Here is a 22,495-nt window from a genome sequence, read left to right on the forward strand (position 1 = left end):
GTGGCCTGTGGGATCCCAGATCCCCAGCCAGAGATGGAACCTGTGCCCCTCTTCAGTGGAAGTGTGGAGTCCTAACCACTGGATCACCAGGGAATTCCCTACTGATTTATTTTTTTATTGAAGTATAGTTGATTTACAATATTAGTTTCAGGTAGACAGCATAGTAATTCAGTATTTTTACAGATTACGCTCCATTAAAAGTTATTACAAGATAATGGCTATAATTCCCTGTATTGTACAATATAACCTAATTGCTTATCTATTTTATACATAATAGTTTGTGTCTCTTAATCCCATACCCCTATACCCCTTGCCTCTCTCTCCTTCCCTCTCCCTACTGGTAACTATCAATTCAAGTTTGTTTCTATATCTGTGTCTGTCTCTGTTTTGTTATATACGTTCATTTGTTTTATTTTTTAGATTCCACATATAAGTGATATCATACAGTATTTGTCTTTCTCCGTCTGACTTATTTTACAAGCATAATATTCTCTAGGTACATCCACACTGTTGCAAATGGCAGAATTTCACTCATTTATGGCTGAGTGATACTCGACTGTATATATATACCACATACTCTTTATCCATTTATCTGTTGATGGATACTTAGGTTTCTTCCATATCTTGGCTATTGTAAATAATGCTGCTACGAATATCGGGGTACATGTATCTTTTTGAACTAGAGTTTTCGTCTTTTCTGGATATATACCCAGGAGTGGAACTGCTGGATCATATGGTAGCTCTATTTTTAGTTTTTTAAGGAAGCTCCATATTGTTTTCCATAGTGGCTGCACCAATTTACACACCCACCAACAGTGTAGGGGGGTTCCCTTTTCTCTACATCCTTGCCAACATTTGCTATCTGTAGACTTTTTGATGATAGCCATTCTGACAGGTATGAGGTGATATCTCATTGTTGTTTTGATTTGTATTTCTCTAATAATTAGCAATGCTGAGCATCTTTTCATGTGACTGTCAGCCACCTGTATGCCTTCTTTGGAAAAATGTCTATTCAAGTCTTCTGCCCATTTTCTTTTTCTTTTTTGATTGTTTGTTTTCTTGATACTGAGCTGCACGAGCCATTTATATAGGCTGGATGTTAACCCCTTGTTGGCCATATCATTTGCAAATATTTTCTGTTTCATAGATTGTCTCTTCATCTTGTTGACAGTTTCCTTTGCTATGCAAAAGGTTTTAAATTTAATTAGGTCCCATTTTTTCTGTTTTAATTTCTTTTGCCTTATGAGACAGATCCAAAAAAATATTGCCAAGATTTATGTCAAGGAGTGTTCTGCCTATGTTCCCTTCTAGGATTTTTATGGTTTCAGGTCTTTAATTGATTTTGAGTTTATTTTTGTATATGGAGTTCTAATCTCATTCTTTTACATGTAGCTGTCCAGTTTTCCCAGCACCACTTGTTGAAGATACTGTCTTTTCTCCATTGTGTATTCTTGCCTCCTTTGTCATAGTTTAATTGACCATAGGGGCATGAGTTTATTTCTGGGCTCCCTATTCTGTTCCATTGATCTCTGTGTCTGATTTTGTACAGGACCATGCTGTTTTGATTTCTGTAGCTTTGTAATATAGTCTGAAGTTTGGAAGCATAATACCTCCAGCTTTGTTCTTTCTTCTCAAGATTGGTTTGGCTATTCAGGATCTACTGTGGTTCCATATAAGTTTTAGAACTATTTGTTCTAGCTCTGTGAAAAATGTTATGGGTATTCTGATATGGATTGCGTAACATCTGTAGATTTCTTTGGGTTGTATGGGCATTTTAACAACATTAATTCTTCTAATCCATGAGAATGGGATATCTTTCCATTGTTTTGTATCACCTTCAATTTTCTTCATCAATGTCTTATAGTTTTCAGAGTACTGGTATTTTACCTCCTTCATTAAATTTATTCCTATTTTACGCTCCCATTTACCACTGCAACAAAAAGAATAAAATACCTAGGAATAAACCTACCTAGGGAGACAAAAGACCTGTATGCAGAAAACTATAAGAAACTGATGAAAGAAATTAAAGATGATACCAACAGGTGGAGAGATATACCATGTTCTTGGATTGGAAGAATCAATACTGTGAAAATGACTATACTACCCAAAGCAATCTACAGAATCAATGCAATCCCTATCAAATTACCTATGGCATTTTTTATGGAGCTAGAACAAATCATCTTAAAATTTGTGTGGAGACACAAAAGACCCCGAATAGCCAAAGCAGTCTTGAGGGAAAAAAACGGAGCTGGAGGATTCAGACTCCCTGACTTCAGACTATACTACAAAGCTACAGTAATCAAGACAATATGGTACTGGCACAAAAACAGAAACATAAATCAATGCAACAAGATAGAAAGTCCAGAGACAAACCCACACACCTATGGTCAAGTAATCTATGACAAAGGAGGCAAAGATATACAATGGAGAAAAGACAGTCTCTTCAATAAGCGGTGCTGGGAAAACTGGACAGCTACATGTAAAACAATGAAATTAGAACACTCCCTAACACCATACACAAAAATAAACTCAAAATGGATTCGAGACCTAAATGTAAGACCGGACACTATAAAACTCTTAGAGGAAAACCTAGGAAGAACACTCTTTGACATAAATCACAGCAAGATCTTTTTTGATCCACCTCCTAGAGTAATGGAAATAAAAACAAAAATAAACAAATGGGACCTAATGAAACTTCAAAGCTTTTGCACAGCAAAGGAAACCATAAACAAGATGAAAAGACAACCCTCAGAATGGGAGAAAATATTTGCAAACGAATCAACGGACAAAGGATTCATCTCCAAAATATATAAACAGCTCATGCAGCTCAATATTAAAGAAACAAACAACCCAATCCAAAAATGGGCAGAAGACCTAAATAGACATTTCTCCAAAGAAGACATACAGATGGCCAAGAAGCACATGAAAAGCTGCTCAACATCACTAATTATTAGAGAAATGCAAATCAAAACCACAATGAGGTATCACCTCACACCAGTTAGAAATGGGCATCATCAGAAAATCTACAAACAACAAATGCTGGAGAGGATGTGGAGAAAAGGGAACCGTCTTGCACTGTTGGTGGGAATGTAAATTGATACAGCCACTATGGAGAACAGTATGGAGGTTCCTTAAAAAACTAAAAATAGAATTACCATACGACCCAGCAATCCCACTACTGGGCATATACCCAGAGAAAACCATAATTCAAAAAGACACATGCACCCCAGTGTTCATTGCAGCACTATTTACAATAGCCAGGTCATGGAAGCAACCTAAATGCCCATCGACAGACGAATGGATAAAGATGTGGTACATATATACAATGGAATATTACTCAGCCATAAGAAGGAATGAAATTGAGTCATTTGTTGAGATGTGGATGGATCTAGAGACTGTCATACAGAGTGAAGTAAGTCAGAAAGAGAAAAACAAATATCGTATATTAACGCATGTATGTGGAACCTAGAAAAATGGTACAGATGAACCGGTTTGCAGGGCAGAAGTTGAGACACAGATGTAGAGAACAAACGTATGGACACCAAGGCGGGAAAACCACGGTGGGGTGGGGATGGTGGTGTGCTGAATTGGGCGATTGGGATTGACACGTATACACTGATGTGTATAAAATTGATGACTAACAAGAACCTGCAGTATAAAAAACCAAACAAACAAACAAAAAAAAAAACAACTAATACTAAACTTTCTTTGGGTTATTTGTATGGAAATATGTTAATATAAATGTTTCAGACATTACATGAAATTTCTAAAACTCTTATATGTTCTGGTATAATGTTATAAGTCATAATTCTAGTTATTACTTTAAAATGTATATCTCAGAAATAACTAAATTTCCTTGTCAATTGCATTATTATGAACTTTCATCAAATCTTTCAAGTTTTCAAGTTTCATCAAAACTTTCATCAAACCACGGTCATTTTTAAGTCTTTTGTCATTTACAGACAGTTCTGGGTGTACTCTGATGCTTTTGCAAAAATGTACCTATAAAAGGATTTCATCTTCAAGGAATTCATGGCAAAGACTCTGACGAGTACAGGTTTCTGGTAACTGACTATACTGCTGAACTGAATGAATAAGCATTTTCAGAACTCTAATGGAAAACTGATGTATTCATAAAAGTGCTAACAAAAGATCAAGATGAAAAAAACATTAATTACATGGGACTGAGTGAACTGATGAGGATGATTATAATTTTATGACTTTCTGTTTGAATTTAAAAAAAAATTTATTCCTATTTTATTCTTTTGATGCAATTTTAAATGTGGCTTTTTTTTTACTTTCTGATAGTTCATTATTAGTGTATAGAAAAGCAACAGATTTCTGTATATTAATCTTGTATCCTTAAACTTTACTAAATTCATTTATTAGTTCTAATTGTTTTTGGGTGCAGACTTTAGGGTTTTCTATATAAAGTATCATATCATCTACAAATAGTGATAATTTTACTTCTTCCCTTCCAATATGGATGCTTTTTATTATTATTTTTATTTATTTATTTTTTCTGATTGCTGTGGCTAGGACTCCCAATACTATGTTAAAAAGACATGGAAAGAGTGGGCATCCTTGCTTGTTCCTGAATTTAGAGGGAAGGTTTTCAGCTTTTCATCATTGAGTATGATGTTAGCTGTGGGTTTGTCATAAATGGCTTTTATTTGTTGAGATATGTTCCCTCTATACCCACTTTGATGAGTTTTTATCATGAATGGATATTGAATTTTGTCAAATGCTTTTTCTACATCTGTTGAGATGATCATGTGATCTTTATCCTTTCTTTTTGTTAATGTGGTGAATCGCATTGATTTGCAAATATTGAACCATCCTGCCTCCCTGGAATAAATCCAACTCAATTATGGTATATGATCCTTTTTATATACTGTTGGATTCAGTTTGCTAATATTTTGTTGAGGAGTTTTGCATCTATACTTAAAGATATTGGTCTGTAATTTTTTTCTAGTATCGTCTTCTGGTTTTGATATTAGGGTAATTGTGGCCTCATAGAATGAATTTGGGAGTGTTCCATCTTCTTCAATTTTTTGGAATAGTTTGAGAAGGATAGGTATTAGTTCTTTTTTATATGTTTGGTAGAATTCACCTGTGAAGCCGTCTGGTCCTAGACTTTTGTTTGCTTGGATTTTTTTTTTTAATGCAAATTCAATTTCACTACTAGCGATTGGTCTGTTCAAATATCTGTTTCTTCTTGATTCAGTTTTGGCAAGTTGTATGTTTCTACAAATTTGTCCATTTCTTCTAGGTTGTCCAATTTGTTGGCATATAACTGTTCATAGTATTATAACTTTTGTATCTCTGTGGCATTGGTTATTTGTCCTCTTTCATTTCTTATTTTGTTTATTTGGGTCCTCTCTTTTCTTCTTGGTGATCTTGGCTTTATCAGTTTTTTTCTCTTTTCAAAATAACAACTCTTGGTTTCATTGATCTTTTCTATTGTTTTATTAAATTTCCATTTTATTTATTTCCTCTCTTATCTTTATTATTTTCTTCCTTCTGCTGACTTTGGGTTTTGTTTGTTCTTCTTTTTCCAATTCCTTTAGGTGGTAGATTGGGTTATTTATTTGAGATTTGTCTTGTTTCTTGAGGAAGGCCTATATTACTATAAACTTCCTTCTTCAAACTTCTTTTGCTGTATTCCATAGATTTCGGAGTGTTGTGTTTCCATTTTCATTTGTCTTGAGGTATTTTCTGATTTCCTCTTTGATTCCTTCATTGACTAACTGGTTTTTTAGTAGCATGTTGTTTAGTCCCAAATGGCTTTAAAAGACTCTTTTTAAAAGCGATGTGTGTTCTGTATCTGCAGCTTAGATTTTAGCCTGAATATTATTTGAGAATGACTCATCATTGACTATCTCTTTTGGTTGCCAACATGAATCAATTAACAAGTACTTATTGAACACTTATTATGCACTTAATAACTTAGTGTTCTAATGGGTTCTGTGGTAGGGTAAAAACCAAAGATAAACATACATGTGCTGTCAATGGGAGCTATAACTTTCTTGAGTTGAGACAAAATAAGGAACTGGTGAAGAAGATAGTATTATGTATGTGAGCACTGTATACTGACTGTATATAATCACACTGTACCTAATTCAGTGTGAATTTACTAGAGAAAATAACTAAATAAGACGTTTAAAGTGCTATATGACTATATAGTAAATGTGAAATGATTTAAAGAAGGTTTAATAGCTCACAATATGAACACATGGCTAAAATGAAAGTAAATGATACAAACACCCTTCTCTTTCATCATGAAAAGCTAATATTTGCAAGCTATGTTGAACATTCTTACCACTCTTAAGGGATTCTTCAAACATTTTAAAACACAGTGTATATTGTAATTTTCAATAGTATATGTTTGCCTCTCTATGGTAAGAATTTTAACTGGAAAATGATAGATATCCTAAAGGCAGTCCTTAGGGAATCCATGAATTCTCTATGAAAGTCAGGCAAAAGATGTGAAAAAAACTCCATTTTCCTAAAGAGATGGACCAGATCTTTTATCAGATTCTCAACGGGGCCTATAATTAATGGAATATTTATCTTAGACCTAGGCCAATACTAATTACTAAAGTCAGTAAAGAGCAATGTTAGCTATACTAAGATTTTTATCTCTGATTCATGATTTTCTTCCAAAATAGTCACTTTTTAAACCACAATTTTAAGTTACTTTTCAATTAGAAAATATGAAAACATTGTTTTCCAAAAGGTGTTGAGAATTACAATCAATATTCTACTAAATATGAATACAGGTTTTTTCAAAGTGAAATGGAGATCAAGTACAAATCATTAATTTCTCTCCTCAAACATGAGAGGTGCAAGAGCCTGGGGAATCATTCTACTTCTAAAGTTCTCCTCAGCAGTTCATTGTTGTGAACCTGAGAGAGCCCATGGATATGGAATCTTTTTACATCACTACCCTTGGGCATGTTGACTGGGACACAATCTTGAAAACAAGACAGATTCACAAAAGCACTCACATCACTCTGGTTTTTGGCCGTCTTCAAAGAGTGCAGCATCTTGGGATCATCGTTAATGCTCAGGGCTCCAATCATCTTTCCTTTGCTTTTCTCATAGTCTTTCTTGTACATCACCTACAAAGACATAACATGTGCCAGATCTCACTCATCAGGAAGATTGCTGAGGCCCCCCCCCCCGTCCAGGTGCCCAGGCCATACTCACATCGCTAGTGATCCTGGTATTGGCTTTGGCTGCCAGCAGGGGAATGGCATCCACCTTAATGTCAAACTTCTTAGCTTTGGTCTTCTCCCAGTCATACTTATAAGCATTCTGGACAGAAAAATTTCAGCACAGGAATGGGCAAAAGTAATATGCATGTTATCACACTTTAAAGACTAGAGGGTAACCCAATACCTTGTCTTAATATAAATAGACCATTTTCTTTGTTTAAGAAATTGTGCATATTTTGGATAATTCTCCTCAAGATGAATCTTCCAATTCTCTAAGATTAAGCTTCTCTACGCTCCATGAGAATATTGCATTATATTAACTTCATTCTAGTTATCATACTAATATTTGATTCCTAACACTGAATATTTTATAAAGTGGCACAAATATTCTATAGTTAACTTACTCTGTATTATATAAAGGCACCATTTTCATTTGATCTCAAAGTCCTCTGAAAAGGTTATTTCACGAATCATTGCAATACTCATTGATGCTGGATAATTTTAGTACTTATTTAAAGAATTGTTGAAGAAATTGAAACCCTCAAGGGTAATTTGACTTTTCTATAAAATTAAGTTTGGAAATGAAAGATAGCAATGGATACCTGGCCTTATGCCTTTTGAATACCCTATATCTTTGTTAGTGCAAGTTCTCTTACATGTAGAAATAAGTATCGTTTGTGTGAAATAAGGGACTTTATATGCCTGGGGAATAAACAAAATGAAACTGTATCTTAAAGTATGAGGTCCTGAAAGAAAATTATAGTATAGTATAAAAGGATATATGGCTAAAAGAGCTTACATTAAGATTTGCAATTAGACATACATGAATGGTGGTATTTTGAGGGTTGGTTAAAATATATTAAGATTGTCTCATTGTATGAAGCTACTTACAAGATTGCTACACACATTTTATAAGGTGAGTTTAAAGTTACCCTGGCAGAAGCATAGGGACACGATACAAATGTTAAGTGTTATTCCCATCTTTAACATTGAAATATTTATTCAATGAGGCAATTCAAAAATAAAAGCATAGTTGTCAGTATAACACATGGCATAGTGCACGAGGAACTCACATCACTCAGGTTATAGGCATTGACTTTGTGCTGGATAAGGGCCGGAGTATCTGGAGGTATATGGCACTTGAACTTTTCATTTTCATGTTTTGCTTTGTAATTTAGCTGAGAGCAAGAGAGAGAGAGAGAGAGAGAGAGAATGAGCCAATTAGTTCTCAATTCAGAAGAAGAATTGTTCCAAAATACAAAAAAAAAAAAAAAAAATCTTGTGTGGTACATTTCATGAGATAAAATGTAAAATACATTTTGTTAAATAACAACTGACAGAGTTGTTACGATCAAAAGAGAAATCCAGATCTAGGGTGGGCCACTCTGCCTTACTGACACTGCATGGTGGATAGTTGAAGCTGTTATCACATCTGTCACCGTGGTAGGGCCCTAATGGAAAGAGGTGGCACTTTCATACGTGGGAGCTCCCCTCTTTATATATCACAATTGGTCCTGTAGGTTCTGAGAGTGACAGCCTTTCTTCCTTTCTGCTGTCAACGCTCACTCACTGGAAAATCTTTTCTAACAAATCTGGTTATGTCCCCTCACATGCATTATGGTTTGTGGATACTCTAACTGAAGCCTTCATTTCTGGCCATAATCTACTGAGGTTACTTTTATTTTTCATTTTTTTAGTTCAACACAAGTTTGGACATTCACACTGAAAATTCATATGATAAAATGTATCTCAAAGACTCCATTTCCCAAAAACTTATTTGAGAGACAGAGAAATCCCATGTACTGAATACCTGCTCTGGGCCAGGATGTGTACTATCTTCTTTCACAATCTTCAAAACCACCACAAATTATCAAAGGGAACTATGAGGTATGGAGAGGTTAAACAACTTTCCTAGGCCCCAGGTCATAAATGACAGAGCTGGAATTTGAATCCAGTTCTGTCTGACTCGAAAACTCATGTTCTTTCCAGTGCATTAAGCTATGTTAGTTTCCCTTGCAGAACTCTTTTACTATAATTGTTATCCACCCAAGAAGATGTAAGGTAACTAAATAGGGAAGTATTTTAGGTGATTACAAATATATACAAGCTAAACTTGTTAAAAGTTATGTAGCCTTTTTTATAAATGTGACAAGTCACTGGATTTCACGTATAGAGTTATGATATGCTATCCCTCATAACTGGATTTCTTGGATATTTAGGGGAACTTACATCACTCAGCTGTTTGGAATTGACTTGGGCTTGCACCAGAACAGGAGAGTCGGTGACCTGAGTGAATTTTGTCTTATCTGGATGGACTTTGTAGGTGTACTGTGGGGGAGAGAGAATCACGTTTAGTAGTATCACTTGTCAAATCCGAGTTGGCCTATAGGCCAAGCAAGCAGAACCCCATCCCCCAAAAGAAAAGAAACTTGCAGTAAGCAAAACACATTTTTTCTAATTAGACTTCAGTTTCTTTGAGAGATGCTCTTACATCTATATAGGAAACTTTCCCATATCTTCAGATTCCTGATTACTTTTCTTTGGGAAAATGAGCTAGAATTAGCGTTTGAGACATGTGGGTGACAACAGGGAAAAATAAATTGTGTTCCTTACAGACTCCTTGCTTGCATTTGTTTGCAAAAGTGTCAAAATATTAAACACATCTTGATCACTAGATACTGTGGAGGGTGGTAACATTCACAGTTTATACTACAGACTTACATCTTTACACTGATCTAGTTTCTTGATTGCTTCATATTCTTGAGTTATGGTCTGGGGGAAGGAGCCTTTGCCTCTGTCCTCTTCATATTGTGCTTTGTAGTTTTTCTATGAGGAAACGAAATCAGACATAAGGATGCAACCAGTGTATTCATGCCCTAAAAATGTGTTATTTGGAAAGTCAAACAATTGCCTTAGAACTTACATCACTGTTCTGAGCTGAGACTTTCATGCAGTGTGTATGATATGGATCCTCCAAGCTGCCTACATAATGTCCCAAAATATTCTTTAAGTAGGAATCTTTATATTTAGTCTGAAAGACAAAACATATTTCATTTGTTTATTGGCAAAGTGATGGGTCTTTGATTTAACAGAGGAAATGACCATGGGGTGGCTTACATCACTAACGAAGTTCTGCAGAACTGTATCAAGCTTAAATTTGGGGGTCTCACAGAAATTTATGCTCTTTGCCTTTGTCTTTTCATAGTTTTCCTTGTACAGTTTCTGTCAAAGAAAAAAAAATCAGTTAAAGTAGATTCCTGTCACTCCCACCCTGATTATTACACTTGTATTTTCCAACACTAAACAAAGGAAGAAGAAAAAAGATATTACCTGTCAACTGTCTAAAAACTGACAATCAAACATTGGAGTGTCATAAATGATAAACCTTTTCTATTAGCAATTATTGTAAAGCCTAAGTTTTTAATATTCTCCAAAAAATTAAGAAACCACTATACTGCCTCAGACCAAGACCTTAGTTGTAGAGGTTCTTGCATATCTGAATTGCTGCCTTTTAGACCTCCCAACTCAATACTCTTCCCTCACTAGTGATGCCCCAATAAACAGGAATACTCTGAGCAACAGCAAATTTTTCATTTTTTTTAAACAAACCTTCATGGAAAAAGTCTAGCACACAGAGAAATACACACTCTTCCTCTTTCCACCAAGGAAAAAATCCCTTATCATACGAACAGACAGTACACCTTAAAAATAAGGTATATACAAGAGTCTACTAACTCCTCTTCTCTGCTAGGATTTATCTTTAGCTCTAAAAGTTACTGGATTTTACAGTGCACAACATGATTTTTTCATGTTCAGTTTTGAAGTTGTAAATAGTGCTATTCATTTTCAATATTTTTATATTGCTGTCTTTTTCAACAAAATGGATTTGAACTTCAGTTTTTATACGTTTGATAAAGATGACCTTCATTTAGGAAGCAGGAGATGTGCTTTGCATTGATTTCCCAGTACAGCTATTTGAACAGATCCATTTACATCCTCTCACCTGCCACTCCACTCGCCCCACTCCTCAGTAACATGTACACATTTCTGTGGTGCTGACTTAATTCAAGGGACAAAGAAAAGACAACTCACACAGAGAGCTACATATAATCCTCAAATACTGGAAAACTTTTACTGCCTAACCAAAAGGGAAAAACTCAACTGATCTTATGTTTAGTCTCTTTATATATTGATATATAATCAAAGTGGTCTTGGGCTGTTAGTCTTTTAATGTCAGGCCCAGTTCTCACTTATCTAATCTATTTGAAACCTAATGGGTTAGCCAAGCTCTTAATATTCCACAAGTAGAAGTTCCTCTGAAGACTTAGGGAGCCATCTTTCAAGTTCTGCTATCTGCAAATGATGGTTTCTGGGGCCAAGACCTGAGTAGAAAATGGCAGAGTTCGTGGAGAGAAGTTGTGAAACACAGGACCTTTTGCTTCTTCTCCTAGCAGCAGGCTTGAAGAGCACAAGGGTAGGGCACTAAATGGCTTCAGCTTTCTCTCCTCCCCTTTCAAAGTCTCCTTCTGCCTCTGTCAGAATCACAACATAACTCCTACAATGTACTCTTTGCCCACACAAAGGCATAGGCTCCTGGAGCTTATAAGTAAATGAGGATTTCCCTGCGCACTGAACCAAGTCCACAGGCTCCCCAAATTGCCACACATCATACTCAGAGGCACTAATGCCTTCCTGTGGTTAGACAGCTCCAGGGAAACTGTTACACCATAACCTTAAAGTATTTGCAAAGTTCTATTTGCATTTATTCATTATAGAAGGAGAGAAGTTTCATCTCTCTTGCTGCTAAGGTTAAAAACACACTTTTGACAAGAATATACTTACATCGTTTAGGGCAACTCCTGCCGCCTTCAGCTGCCTGAGCAGTGGGTTTTCTGAAGCAGGAAGTACATTATAATCTGCTTTTCCTTTATTCTTTTCATAGTCTTCTTTGTATTTTACCTGTAGGAGTGAAATAAAGTGATAAAGTAACTCTCCAGGTTATTTTTGCTCTCGTCTCTATTACAGATATTATGACATAGCTCCACAAATCGATTTTCTCTTTAGAAAAATCGCAGCTTGACATTTCATAAACAAAATATTCATAGTAACTTATGACAGCAGCAGGGAAACTGCATACATTTTCAGGATATCTTTTCTTCTCATTCATTTATTCATTCAAAAATATCCATAGGGCATCGACTACATTCCTGGCTATGGGACAGATACAAGAAAGAGTAACACATGGTCCCTGCCCTCAGAGAGAGAGGGAGGGAAGGGGGGGGGAGAGAGACAGAAATAATAAAAGAAAGATGCACATCATAATAATGACAGTATATCATTCCCCAGATACCTGCTGCTCCAGAACCCTCATTCATCTCTTAACCTCCAGCTACCTATGTGCCAACACATTTTTAAAGAAAAAAGCTAGAAGCTTCATGCCTCATCCGTGACTATGTGTGTGAGCACGCGTGTATTTAATGTACACGCGGGAGGAAGAGGAAGGGGCTGGGGCTAGATGAATGCTGGCAACCTCATCTTCTCCTTCTGCCCTCCTTGCTTTGCACCTTCAATTCCAGCTATGACAGAAGCTTTAAGTGAGGGCACAAAAGCCCCCTTCAGGCGCATGTCCAAAGGAAAGAAAACAAGAAACTTGTCCTAATCTTGACCATGATCTCCAGTGCCAGCCATTTGTTCAAGCAATGTAATGTGAGAATATAGACAAGTTGAGGGAATCCTAGATAATCTGCCAACATTTAAGAACCTCAGAAACAAATACAATCATCTTGGTATCCAAATGCAGGAGATACACTCTGAAACACAGATGCACCACCCCCTAGAGCCCAGACAGGGGACTTGCAGGGGGTGTTCTACAGGAGTGGAGGATATAGATAACCTATCTTATAGAATTATCTATTTCCTTGCACAATGGAAACAACCAGAAAGGAAATTTCACAAACCCTACTATCCGCCTATATTCATCTGGGATTCTCAACCTCCTCTCCTGTTTCTGGGGAAGCCATCCCCTCCTCTTAAGCGCCAGGTCCTTTCCCCTTTCCCCTATTCTAGGACAACACTACAGCCACTTTCTTCCCCCGGCCCTCAACATCATCACATTTTCCCACTACACTGGATTTTTCTTCTATCAGCATAGAAACATGGTATTTTTGTCTCCTACCTAAAAAAATCCCCTCTTCACCTACTTATCCATCAGCTACTACCCCTTTTTCTTCTTTTCTTTTCAGGAAAATACTTTGGAAGAGTCGAGTACACTCATATTCTTCTATTTCTCTCTTTTCATTCACTCACGAACCCTCTCTAAGCAGATTCAACCAAATTGCTCTTATTAAGTTCACCAGAGACCATACATTGATAAATCCACTTCAGAAACATTTGACACAGTTGCTCACTCCCTTCCTTCTTCACCTGCTTCCCAAGACATCACTTTCTCCTAATTTTGCTCCAATCCCATCTCACTGATGTCTTCACATGGAAGCACTCCAGAGTTCAGTCCTTAGAGTTTTCTGTCTACACTTGCTCCCTTGATGGCCTCCAGTCTTATGACATTAAATACAATCCATATGCTACTGATGCCCAAATTTATACAGCCTTCCCGGATATCTCTCCTGAAACTTCAGACTCATGTAATCAAATGCCCACTTCACATTTCCACTTAGGTGTCTCAAAGGCATCTCAAATTTTACATATCTGAAGAGCTCAGGTCTCCCCTCTAAAAAGAAATTACCTACTCCTTCCACCATCTTCCCTATCTTGATAAAGGGAAACCCCATCCATCTAGTTGCTTAGACCAAAACTTTTCTCTCATATCCCGCATCCAACCCATCAGCAAATCAGGTCAGCTTTACTTTCAAAATACTTCTCATCACTTTCTGTGCTACCCTCCTGGTCCAAAATATCACTGTCTTGCACCTGGATACTGAAATAGCCTCCTAAGTGATGTGATCTTTCTGCTTTCACTGCTCCAGCAGAGCCAGCACCAGGGTTAGAATCAAGTCTGATTGGCTTTGAACTTATTGTTCTTTCTAGTGCTTTAGAATGCCTAGGAGTAGACTATTTACCAATGTCACTCTATAGAGTATATGAGCAGATCCATGGATTCAAGTATCTTGTCTGTGACTATATTTTCACCAGTTAGTAGGAAAATAGAAAAATGATGGTAGTTGTAAGTGTGAAGTGTCTATATGCATATAAGGCTGCCAGTTGCTTTTTCTTGAGAAATTCTTTCGTCCTTTCTACTTCTGGGTATCAGAACGTCCTTTAGTCTAAGAAATGCTGAAGATGGTAATTGAGTATTGTGAATTCTCCTACATGGCAATTTTTTAAAAAAAATTTGGTAGCCCTATTGTAATCCCAAAGTATTTTTCTTATTGTTCCCCTAAGAACCTTTTTTTCCCATTATATACAAAAGTAAGAGTTGTAAGAAATTCACCCACACTGAGATCATCAAGATAAACGAGAGAATGTCCCCATACCTTGCTAGTTGCCACCCCAGCTTGTTTATTCACTTTGTACTCTGGTGTTTCAGTCTGCATGAAGTAGATCTGGTCTTTCATCTTCTCAAAGTCTTCCTGGTATTTCCTCTGTAAGACATTAAACATGCTGGAGAACTGCGGTGGGAACAAACTACGTAAATATTTTATACGGGAGGACAGAGGCCATTTGGAGATGTTACCCAAAGCCATGCTCCTCTTAGCTTCTGCAGGTCAGATTACAATTATAGAATGTGGTGCCATCACAAAAACCATTAGCAATTTAACAGAGACTTGGGAAAATTATAATAGGCTGAAAGACAACCTCAGATAAGGAGCTCTCAAAGGCCAGAGGCAGAGAACTTAAGAGAAGAGAAAAAGAGGACTTATGTTTTCCAGGGAGGAGAATCTAGGAAGAAACTAATCAGTTTCATAAATGTACTATTCGAGTGCCCAGACACAGAATAAACTTAAAAGGGTCCCTTTCACCTGTACTCACTTTGAAACCATATTGTTCCTATGAAAACCGAGGCAAGAATAATGGAATCCAATAAAAACAGCATTTCTCAAAAGGAAGGAAAGATTGTGGAATTTCTTTCTAAATAGGAACACTACACAGGTCTTACCCCCAAGAAGAGGTGCCTAGATTCAAATGTTCCAGCACCACTGCAGGAGCAGCAGGTGGCTAGAAGTCATACAGGAAAGGGTCACCCTCTCAACCCAAGGACATCTGGCGATCCATTCCTACTTACTGTGCTGATGTTATTAGTATTCATTCTGGCGGTTGCAACTTCAAAGCAAGGTGTCTCACTCCATTTGCCTTTGATTTTATTTTCATAGTCTTCCTTGTATTTTTGCTAGGATAAAAAAAAAAAGAAAGAAAATAAGACAAGCAAAATCTGGGAATTGCCAAATAAGGCAGCTAATTAAGTGGTAGTGGTTGGCTTTTAAAAATATCTTGACCAGGCCCTTCCTGGGTGCTTAACAGGTGTCTTCAAATCTCCCAGTATAGTGTCAATTTACCCAAAAGAAAGTTGGGTGCGGGGGATAGAGGTATCAATCCTCCCTTTGCTGAGTTTAGAGACTTAGTTCATTGAGAACTCACAGATGGTCCCTGATGTTTGAGGGAAGAGAGAGTCGGGTGCATCTTCCTTCTATAATTCATAGTTATAATAAAACCACTCAACCCCAGATTTTCATGCCCGATGAACTTCGCCATTAATTTCTGAGCTTTACCAAAACTCCTAGTTATCCAGAAAGCAACACCACAACAAAATTTGGCATGTAGGCCAATGAATAAGACTTCCTGGTTTAGACTTAAAGAAATTTTAATGAGAACTGACAAGTAATTAAAAAATTGAACTGCTGTCCCATATTAACTCACAAACACCACACCACCTGAATCTTAGGCTGTGAGCTCCTTGGAAAGAGGAATTACATCTTCTTCATTTTTGAATCCTCAGGATCTAACACAAAATGCAGTACGCAGAAGTTACCACATAAATGTATGTTCAACTACGTTAAATTGAACCTAGTCCATGATATATTGACTACCTTGGCTTGAATGTTCTTGGAATAGAATTAACCCCAAATTTGGGACATGAGCCCAAGCCAGAGCTGGGTTAGAGCAATTTCCCCTCCTTGGCTCATAGAATGTGTCCACAGACATTACCAGCGGGTCTCAAAGTGTTTGCCTGCCTATACCCGCACCATGCCCTTCAAAGAAAAAGAAAGTCATTTTCTGTTACACCTTTAAAGAACAAGTACCAAGGATGAGTGATATGCAGAGCCAGAGAGTTTGAGTTATAGGAAGCCCACCCCTCTCTCTAACACCCTATATCCTTTCTTCTCAAAAGGTTAACATTCTAGATCCCAGTTTCTCCTTTCAGGTCCAGACCTAGTGTCAACTGGAAATTCCAACCTGAAATCTTATATCTTTCCTATCGCGAGTCTGGAAGAAAGCAGAAAAGCAGGCACAGAGAAGCTAAAGGGACTTCCCAGTGTTTCTTACAGAACCTCCTGTAACAACCCCAGCTGGTTGTAGTAGGCACGGTGTACACGAACAGCCCTGCCTGCCTACCCATCTCTACAAAAAGCGCTGAGCCAGGAGGAGGTGCTGGCATGTACTTGATGGCTTTGGCCAAAGACAAAGGTGAGAGACTTGATTCTGAAAGGTATAGTAAGGAAGGATGGAAAACAGAATGTAACGGCAATATAATCATTACAGATATGTGTTCCTTATGTTAAAATCTGAACTGGAGGCTGTAAGACAAAGGGGTGGATCTGGGAGACATAATCCGACAAGGAAATGCAAAGAAATTAAAGCACGAAAGGGAGTAGATAAAGGAGATTTTACCTTTTTGGAGAGAAAGGAAATGATACTGACACATGGGTCAAAGCAGCTTGAGAGTGAGGAAGACTTCAAAAGAAAGGCAGCAAGTCCCACATCTAAGTCACCCCTGGCAGCCCTACACCTCTCTTACTGGATGGTTTGTTGTTGGATGGACTGCTACCCATCACAAGCACTTCTTCCCAATGTGACTATTATTTTGGATGCACAACAGCCATTAAGAAGTTGGAAATCTGGATGAGACTGGGATGAATAACTATCACCATGGCTGAATCTAACGACCTTCATCCACAGCCCTCCTCCCCTTGGATCATATTGTTATTCCACAAAGCAAACCCAGTCGTAGCAATGCTTTCAAAGTACCCAATGCTGTCTCTGCATCCAGCAGACTGCTGCAATCCAATAGGCATATAATCCAAGCCACCACTGTAATGTTAAGTTTTCTAGTAGCCATACTTTAAAATGTAAAAAAGGAACAGGTGGGAAACTAATTTTAATAATATATTTTACTTAAGCCAATAGATGCCAAATATTGTCATTTCAACATAATATAAAATAATTAATGAGCTATTTTACCTTTTGTCATACCAAGTGTCCAAGATCCAAGATCCAGTGTATATTTCACACATATAGGACTCAGTTCATACCCTCACATTTCAAGTGCTCAATAGTCACATGTGTCTGGTGGCTACTCTATTAAGAGTGCAGCTCTACAACCTAAGTGACCATCGACAGATGAATGGATAAAGAAGATGTGGCACATGTATACAATGGAATATTACTCAGCCATAAAAAGAAACGAAATTGAGTTATTTGTAGTGAGGGGGATGGACCTAGAGTCGGTCATACGTAGTGAAGTAAGTCAGAAAGAGAAAAACAAATCCCATATGCTAACACATATATATGGAATCTAAAAAAAAAAAAAAAAAAAAAAGGTTCTGAAGAACCTAGGGGCAGGACAGGAATAAAGATGCAGACACAGAGAATGGACTTGAGGACACGGGGAAGGGGAAGGGTAAGCTGGGACGAAGTGAGAGAGTAGCATTGACATATTTACACTACCAAATGTAAAATAGATAGCTAGTGGGAAGCAGCTGCATAGCACAGGGAGATCAGCTCGGTGCTTTGTGACCACCTAGAGGGGTGGGATAGGGAGGGTGGGAGGGAGAAGTAAGACGGAGGGGATATGGGGATTTATGTATACATATAGCTGATTCACTTTATAATACAGCAGAAACTAACACACCATTGTAAAGCAGTTATACTCCAATAAAGATGTTAAAAAAAAAAAAGGGTGCAGCTCTAGACTAACTGGCAAGCCTAAATTAGTGGAGAGACTGATTATAGAGGAGTTTGAAATAGATTTTTTAAAATCACTTTCAAGTACCCACCCCGCATACTCAAATGAGGTAAAAGAATGTTGCAAATATTAAAAATAGATTTCTTTTTCTTTCTAAATGACTACTTGAAAGCCGTTTTTTATTTTTCTCCCCCCAAAAAATAAATAAATAACCATCCTTCTCTCTAACTGCCCTTCTCTCCAATCTTATTTACAGTAGCAACACTTTTAGGAAGCCATCTCTTTGTGAATAGTTAGTTCTAAAGTTAATATCTGCTTAGCCCTGCCTGGGCAAAATTTCAGGTTCATGGTATTCCTATCAGTGAAAATTTACTGTACTTAGTAGATCTTTTATCCAAATAGCCCTTGGTTACACCAGTAGGTAATCTGCAATATCAGACACTAAAAAATATTGCTGAATAGACTTCATCATCTGTAATCTTCTTCCTTCTCCTTTACTGGAGACATACTTTCCCCCAAAATACTTAAACAAGATAGAAATCTTGAGGTCCCATCACAATTCAAGCAGAAGACCAAACTGACAGTCAACTCCACAGAGGGCAAAGGAAAGTATTTAAAAGCAGCAGTATCCCAGGAGAAAGTGGCCTGATTTGGGCCAAATTAAAATGGAATTTAGCATGGATCTATTCATCAGTTGAACATCTGTTTCTCTGCATTCCCTGTCAGGGCTGCATTCCTCAGAGCTAGTTTACCAGACTAAATACAGACAGACTAAGCTGTTTGCCAGGGCCTTAAAAATTATGAGGTGCACTTCCCAGGGCTGTCTAACCAAACTACATCTGAGAGACCACTCATGCACTCTTATTTTCTCCAAGTCTGACTCTGAGCATAAAACTATACAGGGTCTGCACTGAATTAAAACAATCAGATCCTTTGTGGAAATTTGCAGTTACTTGGTTACTCTGTTAGTATCCCTCTCATAAGTCAAAATGTCAAAGGACATCAGGACGTGGGTTCAGTTCTCAAAACACTTTCCCATGTATCAATCACTGAGTCATCAAGCTGGCTGAGTATTTATTAACATAGTTCCATGGTGTTAATGGATGTGTTTCTTTAGCTGTAGAGTTTTCCGGTCATATACACGAATACTCTTAGTGTTTGTGTTGCGTTTTTAGGTTGATCTTAGTTACTTTCTCTGATGGTTGAGATTATTCAGCAGAGTTTTCAAGGGAAACAGTGTCCCAGCCCTATTTACTTACCTTGCTCACTTGATTGGTCACTTTCTTGGCAAATTCTATATCTGGAGGATCCGGCAGAGATGTGAATTGAGTTTGCTGTTCAGTGTGACCTTTTTTGTAGGCAATCTGACAAAATAAAAGACAGGGATGTTCAAGAGCTATAGCAAATTAATCTACTTCCCACATTCCATTTGTTGGCATTTTTTAGAAAAGGCTATGTTTTCCACTTTATTTGAAGTCTTACATTTTAGTGTACCGTAATTTATCCTTTTAAATGTTACAGGCCCTTTCTCTCAGCTTTACTAGTGATTTCAATTTCTTTGAGTCTTCCTTCTCCAAGACTATTGGCCTTACATCCATCCCCTTCCATTCGTCTCCACACCATGATTTACAACTAAAGTTATTCTCTTAACTAGCACCGTCAACTCCCATCCTCTTGTCTTTACATCACACTTGCTCACAAACTCCCAGCTCTGGAAAAGTCAAGCACACACTTCAGCTGTTCTTATATCCAGGATGCTGAGTGCTGCTGAGGAAAATCACACAACTCTATGGATTAGGTAATGACAGCACCATAAGCAGGGTTAAAAGGGACACTGGAAGAAGGTGCAGAGGTGGGAGAGGAAGCCTCTGGAACCCAAGCCTCTAGTTGAAATCTATGTGTCTACCCAATGGTATGTTCTGTGAACAGCTACTTGCTTGGTGCTCTGTGCCTAAAACTCTGCATTTATGGTACCCAATTGCTACTTTGCCTTTATTGAAGCTTGAACATCCCATTTTGTGTCTCTGGTCGGTCTCTACTCCCAGTGACTCGTCTGAAACCCCAACACTGTCCAATCCGCTCCATTTTCCTCTCAGCTTCCTCTTTCATAAAGACAGGCTACACACTTATCTTTATCTATCCTCATCCCTGCCTCTCCCAGCCCCCGCATGGCCCAGAGGAAGCATTCCTTGCAGGGCATGAGTCCTGCACATGGGGTGCTGCTCACTCTGGTAGCCCTGGGTACCCAGCTCTAGAAGCCACCCCTCTTCTTTCTTACAGATTCAACAGCTCCCTCTTCATTAGCTTCTTTCCTTCAGCCTACAAAAGGCCTCTCTAACCTTAAAATAAGCATTGTGCCCATTAACTATGCATCCCCATGGCTCCTGTTCTCCCTTTTTTCTTCACTACTGACTTCTCTGGCTTTTTCTTCCACCAGTCTTGACCCCTGCCTCTAACAATGTAGAACATTCACAGATCCCCAGACACACAAGGTCCTTTTATGCCTCTGAACCTCAGACATGCTGTTCCCTTTCCCTGGAAGCTCCAACTCCACCTTTTCCCCATCGGCTTGCAAACTGCTACTCATTCTTCATGTCTCAGGACAGGCATGATTTCACCTCTTGAGCCTTTTTTGTCTTGATGACCTTCTCCTGGGATCTCACTCAACTTGGCCCTTACCTCCTTTAAAGGAATTATCGGATGACACTGTAACTGGTTGTTTACATGTCTGTCCCACCTTGGATTGTGAGCTCTGGGATGGCAACCTCTCATTTGGGAACCCTGTTCCCTGTCTAGTACCTGACTGGAGCGAGGGTTTGATGACTGATTTCTGAATGTGTGTTTTACAAACTGAGGCCATCGGGGGAGATCTGAAGAGGAGAATTATCCTCCCAGCTCTTCTACTACTCAGCTGTGAGACTTCTACAAATGATTTATTCTTCCATGTGGCAGTATCCTTATTTATAAAGTAAATAGGTAGGATAGTTCCAAGGTCACAGTCATCTTCGTCATACTTTAACCAAGTCTAACTATATCTTATTCTAAAAATATCTACCTAGTGCCTATATAAACGCTTTCACAAATACTAAGTTGATTGGGATACAAAAGACAGATTTTAAAATGTATTTGTATTAATTCCATGGCTTATTTTCTTTTAAATAAGTGAAGACTTATTCTAGGCATAGACCAACCTGTATTTTCCATGACTAGCTAAGTCCTTAAGGAGAAAGCAACATTCTGCCAGGAGAAATGCTTACTAAGTATGACATGCTGTCAAGAACTTTCTGACCTAGAAGTCCTAATTTCTGAAGAACCTTTGTTCAGAATTCTGTCTAGTTAGAATTCAGTACTCTGGATCGGCTTAAAGACTCTCAGTGTTTGCAAAGTCATTTGTCTCTACTTAGATAATAAGGAAAACATGGTAAGTAGGGTTAAGGACACAGAGAGGGAGAGAGAGGCTCTGAAACCAAATCCTTAGCTCAAAATCTATGAACCTACCCAGTGGTATGTTTGTGGACAACAGCTTGTTTGGGGCCCTGTGTCCAATAATTGTAGAAGTTCATGGTGCTGACAACAGTATTAATAGGCATGCTGGTAATCTGATACTTGGTCTGCAGCAAAAATAAAAGCCATACCTCAACTGCCAAGTCTTTCTGAGGCAAGGATGGGAAGATTCTACTTCGTTATTATAAATTCTTCTTCATTATGTCTTCTATTGAGATATCTCAAAAAATGTGGTCAACTTTAATTGTTCAAAGTCCATAGAACTAAAGTAGCATGGAGGTGACCCTTCATCTCTCCATTTTGTGGGTAAAAGGAGACAGTTGGAGATTAAGAGTCTTCTTGGAAACTTCTCCCTAGGCTTACACAACATGGCATTTCCTGGTTCCCCTTCAACTTCTCCGACCTTTGTTCTGTCATTCTTCTGTTGGCTCCTTTCCACGTGTCCTAAGTGTGGGTGTCATCCAGAACTCTGCCCTTGGCCATACACTGTTCTGCCTCCCTCATACATTTTCATGTCTACAGCTGTCAGTTCTAAAAAATTATTTGACTCAAATATTAATCTCTTGTCCTGATCTCACACCTGTGCAATAGAACTAAATTTCTAGTTTATCAAATGCCTTGATCTGAATGTTTC

General features: G+C 37.9%; 1 protein-coding gene across 1 annotated transcript in view; it reads right to left on the minus strand.

Annotated features, from left to right (window-relative positions):
• The window catches only part of NEB (nebulin), a 215,649-nt gene that overhangs the window by 178,880 nt on the left and 14,274 nt on the right, over positions 1 to 22,495 (minus strand). Inside the window, 11 exon segments of the mRNA XM_036858909.1 lie at positions 7,011 to 7,124; positions 7,213 to 7,320; positions 8,294 to 8,398; positions 9,450 to 9,548; positions 9,942 to 10,046; positions 10,144 to 10,251; positions 10,338 to 10,442; positions 12,063 to 12,179; positions 14,711 to 14,818; positions 15,460 to 15,564; positions 19,617 to 19,721. Of these exon segments, the coding sequence (XP_036714804.1) occupies positions 7,011 to 7,124; positions 7,213 to 7,320; positions 8,294 to 8,398; positions 9,450 to 9,548; positions 9,942 to 10,046; positions 10,144 to 10,251; positions 10,338 to 10,442; positions 12,063 to 12,179; positions 14,711 to 14,818; positions 15,460 to 15,564; positions 19,617 to 19,721 (1,179 nt within the window).

This window comes from Balaenoptera musculus, chromosome 7 (assembly GCF_009873245.2).
Source record: "Balaenoptera musculus isolate JJ_BM4_2016_0621 chromosome 7, mBalMus1.pri.v3, whole genome shotgun sequence".
Lineage (NCBI taxonomy): Eukaryota > Metazoa > Chordata > Mammalia > Artiodactyla > Balaenopteridae > Balaenoptera > Balaenoptera musculus.